Below are 8999 nucleotides of genomic sequence, written 5' to 3'. Positions count from 1 at the left end.
GTAAGGGGAACTTAGCAGACAAGGGGATAGATACAGTAGCCTTACTGTATCTCTGAATCCCTGAGGGGCAGAGGGAGAGTCACCCTTATGTGGAGATGGTGTGGAAACTGGGAAGTAGCCTAGCTGCTCTTATTCATTCACTGACCCAAAGCAGACTGACTTGAGTTACTGTTCACTGCCTCCTGCTCACGCTCCCTCCCTGTCCCCATAGACCATTGTCCCCTTGAGACTGCACTGCTGGCTGCCCAGAGATCATCCACGAAGATGAGCGCCTGTGGGAGGAAGGCCCTGACCTTGCTGAGCAGTGTCTTTGCTGTCTGTGGCCTGGGCCTGCTGGGCATCGCAGTCAGCACGGACTACTGGCTGTACCTGGAGGAAGGCATCATCCTTCCTCAGAACCAGAGCACAGAGGTCAAGATGTCTCTGCACTCGGGCCTATGGCGGGTCTGCTTCCTCGCTGGTAAGGACAGTCCTGCCCTGGGGGATACATGCCCCAAGGAGATTTCTCCCTGCTTAGAGACACCCAGAAGATGCCAGTAGACAGTTCAGCGTAGACAATCTCCACCAACTCTGGGCAGTGCTGCAAGCAGCCACCAGATCACATACCCAAACTCAGATCCTGGTTCACAATGTCCAGAGAGCAATCTCCCTCAAGTCCCAGGGTTTGCTTCCCTTCTAAAAGATCCTCACAAGCCTGGTTTTTCCATACCCTGTGTTTCAGCACTGAGTGATGCCTCAGAACTAGTCACTCTTGCAGACCTTACCTGCAAGATCATGTTATTATTTCACACATCATTTTCACCATGACACTGCAAGGAAGGCTTATCACTGCCACTCTATAAACGAGGAAGTGATGAGCGGGTTAAGCTCATCTAGACTCCTGCTTCACTGATATCCACAAGGTTAAGAAACAGGAAATGCTCAACAGCTTCCTATTCCTCTGTCTGTGGAATGGCTGCACAAAGAAAACATAAATGGGGTCTTTCCAGGAAGTTACAAGTTTTGTACTTGCTATTGTGGCTCGGGATTCTCCAGAACCAAGTGAGTTGCTAGGCCAAGAGTCCTCTGTCTTCGAGGCCTTTATCACGGCTGAGTTTCACCCTTCACAAGAGTAGCATCCCCCTGTCCTGCAAGACCTGTATAAGCTATGAGGGCCGGGATAGCCACAGCATGGTCCCTGAGCTTCTCTTGTGGGATCCTGGAACCTGTATGTGCATTGAGAAAAGACACAGCTTCCTTCCCTCAGCTTTTTCTCCCACCTTCATGCTAGGGTTTTGATGGATAGGCCAGAGGTTGGATGGAGTTTAGCACAAAGGACACAACCCGAACCAGCCTGGCTACCCTGTGTCACTGTAGGGTCTGTTTTAGGAGCAGCTTCCAATTCTGACCTCATCTCCCACTGCCCCCGATGCTGTGCCATCCATCTCCAGAAGCAGAGTTTGAGGCCACCAGGGTCTGACTGACAAGGTTGTGGTGGGAGGTTATTGCACAAAAATCTACACTCATCCGAGACAGCCATGCACCATCCCCAGTCAAAAGTAACAGAGGCACCAGATGTTTGTCTGGCATAGATTTCACAGTGCTGACCTCTTCCCAAGCTTCAGTCCTCCCTCCGGGAAGAAAGTGGCATCAAGACATGTTTCCCATCTGCTGCCATGGGCCACCAGCCAAGGGATGAAAACTTCCCTAGAGTGTTTACCCAGTCCAGGTACAGAAACCCAGGCCCAAGGATCCTAGAAGCATTGGGAATGTCCTAACCTCGAATCCATGTTGGAGTGGAACCTGGAAATAGTGGTAATTTCTTGTCTCCACAGGTGAGGAGAGAGGACGCTGTTTCACCATAGAGTATGTGATGCCCATGAGCAACCAGATAACATCAGAATCCACAGTCAATGTCCTAAGTAGGTGTTTAGAACATTCTAAGCTGGGCCACTGGTGGGACAGAGAGCCAGACAAAGGGAAAAGTCAAACATCCAGAATGTTCTCAGGAGCTAGTGCCCTGGGCCTTAGCTGGCTCTGCTGGTCTCATTCCCTAGCAGTGCTCTGCAGGCTCTCCTTTCCAGGGTGAAGATAGATGGCTGGGACCCCCATATCTCTGACCCCAGAAAGTGAAGGAACACTCACTCACTCCCGGACTGAAGCAGCCTCCCTGGACTGTACCAAGACTGACTTTATGACCTTGACCTCGATAGACTTGCTCCGGCACTCAGCATGAACTTGCAGTGTCACAAGACAGTTCATCCCCTTGGTCTGTTAGAGTTGGTCCAGGACCCTCTGAATACAAACACCTATGAACACTGACATCTGTTATATAAAATGGCCTGATACTTCAAGTGCATATAACCACCAACACGCTTGTCCTGCAGTCTTCAAATAGTCTCTAAATAGTGGCTAATATCTGCTATGGTGTGAATGACTAAATCCAGTGTCAGCCCCTTCCCTCCTCAGGTCAGGCTCATGTCACATGGCCCCAGGTCCCAATCTTCTAATCAATGTGGTTGCTCTTCCCTGCCCCCATCCTGAGTAACCAGTAAGCATAAATTCCATTGCTCTCCCCAGTTGATCTCAGTAGAACTCCCCAGTGATTATAAATTGAAAAAGAAAGAGGCCAGTGCTAGTCCCCCGTAACACTCAGAGCATGCCCTGTATCCTTGGAAATGGTGGAGCCTCTCGAAGATGAGGTAAGATGACATGACCAGGCTTCTCACGGCTCTCCTATAGACAGGCAATGTAGATTATTGGGAGAGGAGCTTTTGCCTGAAGGGTGACAAATCTCTGAATATGTTGACAGTTGGAGTCAGTCCTTGCAGCCCTGTGTTGGGGACAGAATCCCTGCCAGCACCAGGAGACCCCAAGGCCACCTGTGTGGGAGGCCTTCGAGGGCTTCGAGGATCTGTTGGTAGACATTGCCGGAACATACTTCCCGGAATGAGGCAAGGGAGGAAGGTCACTGCTGTAGCCTGACGGGCTGTCCCTTTGCCCCCACATTAGAAATGATTCGCTCCGCCACCCCATTCCCACTCGTCAGCCTCTTCTTCATGTTCATCGGGTTCATCCTGAGCAACATTGGGCACATCCGCCCCCACAGGACCATACTGGCCTTTGTCTCTGGCATCTTCTTCATCCTCTCAGGTAGGTCGTGTTGTTCTATCTCCATCCACCCTGCACATCTGATCTTTAGCTCTGAGAAATTCTGCTTTGGGAAGTGCCACTCCCATCTGTGAGCACAGAACGAGCTGAGACAGCCACCTTGGCAGAAATGGGTTAGGGATGAAGGGCACTTCTGAGGTCCTTGGACCCACCCATGACCTTCTAGAAAAAAAAAAAAAAAAAAAAAAGCAAGTGAGGCTTCTGGCCTGATGGGTTCTTCCTGGGCACAGCTGGGACAGGAACCCAGCCTCTGTCTCACAATACACACCACCATTGCTGCTCCCACAGATGGGTATTCATTTCTGTGTCTGAAAGGGCTTGGGTATGGCTTTGGAAAATAAATACATTGCCCTTTGGAACGATGGTACCTTTGCCCCTAATCCTCAGCTACCCCCAGAGAGTTCTGCTTTCATAATCTAACCAGACCCCATCTCCTGAGCTCACCAGACCCCTTCAACATAGACCTGTCTTCATGGACTATCACCAGGTTTCCTTCCTTCCTTGCTTCCTTCCTTCCTTCAGTCAGTCAGTCAGTCAGTCAGCCAGTGATCATATCTATTACACCCTGTTCTGGATGGTAGCATCACTTAAAGGTCAGAGTGGTAGGAGATGTAAGCATGTAGAGTGGAAACAGGGACTCAGAGTGAAGAGGACCATGACGGGGCCACCTGGAACTGCCACTGGGACTGAGAATAGCGGCTGAACTTCAGAACAAGGGTTGGTCAGAAAAAACTAGAGGAGAAGTTGTCCTATCCAGTGAATAGAAATTAGGCAAAGAAATGAAGTTAGAGAGAGGAAAGGGGCCTAGAGAGAAGAAAGAGCACCAAGTGTGGGACTCTATCGCAGAGTCTCTGGGGGCCTGAGGAAATGTGTTGAGAAGTGAGACTGCAGAGGCGCCTGAATTGTCTTGAGATTTGGAACTTCATAAGAAGCCTTGAAAGAATTTTGAGTCAAGGACTAGCGTCATATTTGGATGTTAGAACATGTGCTGTTAGGAACTGTGAGGAAGAGCCAGGAGTCAGGGACCCTGGACAGAGATGACTCCAGGAAGTACAGGGGACAGGCAACAGTGGCCCAGACTAAGGTGATACTGCAACAGAAATAAGTGGGGAGGTTCGTGTGACATTCAGAAGATAAACTCACTAAGACCAGGACGAGGCTAACAAGGGAGGCATCAAGCATGAGTGCCATTTTCTTGCCTGGACATTTCTAGATCACATCCGTGCTCTAGGTCACATCCATGATCTAGGAATCACAGAAAGAGAAATAGTTTTGCACAAAGGTTATAAGATTAGTGTGAGAAACACTGAGTTGGAGGTGTCCATTGTGGCATGAAGGAGAGGTATCTAGAAGTTTTCCAGGGTCTGAGGCTCATGGAGTCAACCTGAATGGAAGACAAAGATTTGAGAGCTATCAGCCTGGGTGATGAAAGTATGAATCATGATGAAATTTAAATAGGTGGGAAGGCAAAGGATGTGGTGAATAAAATGGGTGCTTTCTCCCCAGTGACCTCAGGGAGAACTTTTCTCTAGAAAATAATGGATTGGCTTTCAGAACATGCATTTTAAATGCCTTGGATTGGTTGTCTGGAGAAAGGTCTAGGAGTTGACTGCTCAGGTAGAAGACAGGTAGGTGGTTTGAATAGGATAGATAGATACAATGGCTGACTGGAAGGATAGGTAGATGGAAAGATGGATGGATGGATGGAAGGATGGACGGATGGATGGATGGGTGGGTAATAGGTGGAATGATGGATAGGTGGATGGATTGGTGGGTGGGTAGATAGATAGATGGATAGAAAGGGTAAACAGATAAAAGACAATAAAAGAAAAACTATTCTCTGCCATAGGCATCCTTATTGCCAGCTGGCTTTCCATAGGATCATTCCCCCATTTTCCCTGTGGGGCATAATCTGTGAGCTGGGTGGCAGGCAGATTACCAGACTCCCAAGAACCATTCTTCCTCTCTCTCTCTCTCTCTCTCTCTCTCTCTCTCTCTCTCTCTCTCTCTCTCTCTCTCCCCTACCCACACATTTTTCGCTCTACCCACCTGCCATGCATTCTCCCCTCCATCTCACTTTTCCACTCTTTCATCCACATAGCAAATCCAACAAAACCTGAAACATCACGGGCCAGCACTGGTATGGGGTAGGGGTATCCCAGCTAGCCAGAGCAGGACAAACTCAGGGCCCAGCTATTCATCCTTCCTCCCATGAACTCCATAGCAGCTAAGCTGATTGGAGATCAGAATGCCTGAGACTCCAACAGTGAGTGAATCACAGGACCATAAATCTAGGAACTGATGCATAGGCTTCATAATAACAGGGGGACGTTTGGGGGCAGCAGTGAGTCACACTCCAGTTAAGTACAGAGAAAGGTTTGACTCACACCTATCTATCTCCCTTTAACATCCATCCTCGGAGAGTTTCATAAAGTAAGGTGAATGGGATGAAACCTGAGCAGCTCAATGTAGAGTAATTAATTATGTCTTGACTCAATTACAATCACTAATTGATGGAACTGATGCCTGAGGCAGTCATGTGCACAATGTCAGTTGGAGTTTGGGTCCCCAGAGGCCTCCTCATTCAGTGTTGGCCAGGATCTAAACAAACTTCCCTCACATCTCCTGGCTGAAGATCTCAGAGGGGATGCACTGTGTGACCAAGTGGTCTGCATAGGCCCTGGGCCAGACTGACAGACTCCAAAGAGATAGGTACCACCCGCTGCTGGAGACAGGGATTAGAAGCCCTGCGGGGAAGCGTTATCTTAGTCCTCGCATTACTGAAAATCCTCACACCCCAGGGTCATATCAATGTTTTAGGACAATATAATACCAGGAGTCCAGAGCAGGCCCAGTGAACAAGGATACCCAGGAGGGTATGTGTGACTGAGGTGGATGTATCAATCACGAGGCTTGTCTTGTACCTGTTCAAACCCTAGACACAGGTGTAGATAGAGCCATAAGGGGCAAGCTCATGCTCACTCTGGAACTCCAAATTGAAGGCTTTGTTCCCAGCAGGTACCTTATTGGCAAACTCCCTGGACCTTCTGGCTGAACGTGTCCTTCCCTCCCCTTCCCTCATCCAGGCCTCTCTCTTGTGGTGGGCCTAGTGCTGTACATCTCCAGCATCAATGACGAGATGCTCAACAGAACCAAGGATGCAGAGACCTATTTCAACTACAAATACGGATGGTCATTTGCCTTTGCTGCCATCTCCTTCCTTTTAACAGAGGTAACCTACCCCATACTGTCCTGTGCCAGGTTGGTACTGCCCTACCTGGAAGGGAGGAGGGAAACATCCCACATCATCCGGGACCACCTACTCCACCACTCTTCCCCCGAATGTACCTCTCCTTGACTTTCCTGGGTCTCTTCTATCCTGGAGGTTCCCAGAGTCCACTCCTGTCCGCATGTACACTGGCCATCCCCCTGGAGAGGCTGTGTTCCAGGAAAACACACAGCTGGGGCATTACAAGACAACCCTCTCCCCACCAGTGAGCTCTCCTCTGCTTCTCTTTCACTGTAGAGTGCTGGGGTAATGTCTGTGTACCTGTTCATGAAGAGGTATACAGCCGAAGATATGTACAGACCTCATCCAGGCTTCTACCGGCCACGCCTGAGCAACTGTTCCGATTACTCTGGCCAGTTTCTACACCCAGATGCCTGGATCCGGGGCCGCAGCCCCTCGGACATCTCCAGCGATGCCTCCCTGCAGATGAACAGCAACTACCCAGCTTTGCTCAAGTGCCCAGACTACGACCAGATGTCGTCATCCCCCTGCTGAGCCCTGGTCTCCTTCCCACCTGAACTTTGGATGGCTGGTCAGCCTTTCCCTCTCCCCCTGAGACGAGACCCAGGCCATTCCCTGCTTAGCCGTTGTTACTTGACCACATCCTCTCTCCCTGCTCCCAGAGTAGCCCTTCCTTCAATGGGCATCAGAGCCTGGAGTCATAGTCATGCTGATTGGCTGAGGGCATGGATGAAGTCCCTCTTCTAGAGTGCCAATCATAGCCATGGGCCCCTGGGAAGCCAGCAGCACCGCTTGCTGTGCTGTGTCTGAAGATGCCTATGTTCTAGTCATATATTATTCCTGCATTCCTGGGTCAGCCAACGCCAGGTTGGAGTTGCCGAGTTTCTGATATAGACAAAGCCAGACTTGAACACTTGCCAACCAGCTCGGCTCTCCATCCGTGATCTATGCTGTGAGGCCAAAAGGCTATTCTGCTCCAGCGGTCTGGCTGGCTCAGAAACCCCAAGCAAACAGTTCCTTACAAGATGCTCTATCCTTTTATGTCATCTGCCTCCCTCCACAAAACATGTCTCTCTGTGTGACACTGCCCCCAAGACCCTGGACTTTCTGTCTTTTATCCTTCCAGAATGCAGCTGCCCTGGTCAAGGACTATAAGGTAAGTGTTCAGTGGTGCCAATGAAGTCACAAAGGTGTTAACGACTGAAGATGTCTTAATACACACGGCCCCTTGATAAGGCATTTCACAGGGGCTTTTGATGCCTTAACCCAAAGAAGTGACTGATGAGGAGAATTCAAGAGTTTGATGGTTCTGCGTTCAGAGTTCCAAGCACTGTGTCCAACTCTGGCGGCATTGTCCCTGACTTCAAGCACCATGTTTCCATCCAAGACTCTAAGGTCTAATCGTGCAAAGGACACCGTAGCTGCCAGCCAGGTTTGACGACACAGTGCATTTTGAGTCCAAACAAGCCAGATTCCAGATGATCCAGCTGCCTTGCCAAGGATGCCTGTGAACATTTGGGGGTTGCCAATTTAATCCAAATAGGGAGAAGCATCTGCTTCCCAGTTATGTGACATATGTGGGCAAATCACACGCCTCCAGAAGGCCAGACAATGTGACAACTGCTTTCCTGATGGGGAAGCTTGGGAGGCTACAAGCCACTTCCGAGAAGTCCATAAACCCCCCATAGTTCTCCAGGTGTTGGCTCAGCTTGACCATTGTTCATTCTGAGAATTTTGAGAGGCAAGCCAATGTGGCACTCTCTTTGCTGTGTATTTTTGCTGTGCCTACTTTTGCCTCCCTCTCTTTAAGATGCCAAATGTCCCTGGACACACAAAGCCACAGTGGGTAACTTGCAGGCTCTGGCAAGTGGCACAGGAAACCACACAGCTGGTGCCTATAAGAAGGGCACTGACTCAGTCAGCTTGGAGGAGGCCATAAGTTCAAGATCAAGTTGTCAGAGAACTGATCCGTGGGACACTTCCTCCTGGCTTAGAGATGGCCACCTTCTTGCTCTGTGCCCATGTGCCTCTGAGACTTTTATTTTTTGGTATCCAAATTACCTCTCAAAAGGACACCAGGGGCTGGGGATATTTACTCAGTTGGTAGAGTGCTTGTCTAACATGCATGAGGCCCTGGATTCAACCCCTAACACTATAGAATCCAGATGTGGTGGCACACATCTGTAGTCCTGACACTTGGGATGTAGAGACAGAAGTTCAAGATCACTCTCACCTTCATATCTAGTTTCAGACCAGCATGGGCTACATGAGACTCTGACTCAAAGAAATATAAAGACGTCAACTATGGGTTACAACTCATTCCAATAAATTTGATGTTCACTATTAGTATAATCATTTAAATGCCCATGTACAAAATTCATTCACATTCTGAGGTACTGGAGATAGAGTCTCAGAGTACAAATTAGGGAGAGGGTACAGCTCAGCCCCTCATATGCAGGTTGCTTTGTAACAGATAACTCCATTGGTTTCACAGCGCAATGGAAGGGAAAGACAAGAGAAGCGAATTTCACACCCTCGGTTCAGTCACTGACTCACTGTGAATCCTTGGGCAACCCCTTCTACTCTGAGAAGCTCAGCT

At 49.3% G+C, this 8999-nt stretch overlaps 1 protein-coding gene across 1 annotated transcript; it reads left to right on the top strand.

Annotated features, from left to right (window-relative positions):
* The first annotated feature begins 264 nt into the window (after window positions 1-264).
* Cacng5 (calcium voltage-gated channel auxiliary subunit gamma 5) lies at window positions 265-6934 on the top strand. Its single transcript, XM_027425842.2, has 5 exons — window positions 265-460; window positions 1815-1901; window positions 2992-3132; window positions 6237-6382; window positions 6677-6934. Exons 1-5 carry the CDS (start codon window positions 265-267, stop codon window positions 6932-6934), a joined length of 828 nt encoding a protein of 275 aa, XP_027281643.1.
* The last annotated feature ends 2065 nt before the right edge of the window (window positions 6935-8999 follow it).

This window comes from Cricetulus griseus, chromosome 7 (genome assembly GCF_003668045.3).
Source record: "Cricetulus griseus strain 17A/GY chromosome 7, alternate assembly CriGri-PICRH-1.0, whole genome shotgun sequence".
NCBI lineage: Eukaryota > Metazoa > Chordata > Mammalia > Rodentia > Cricetidae > Cricetulus > Cricetulus griseus.
The sequence above is the reverse complement of the archived record's forward strand: the minus strand, read 5'-3'. Positions and strand labels throughout refer to the sequence as shown.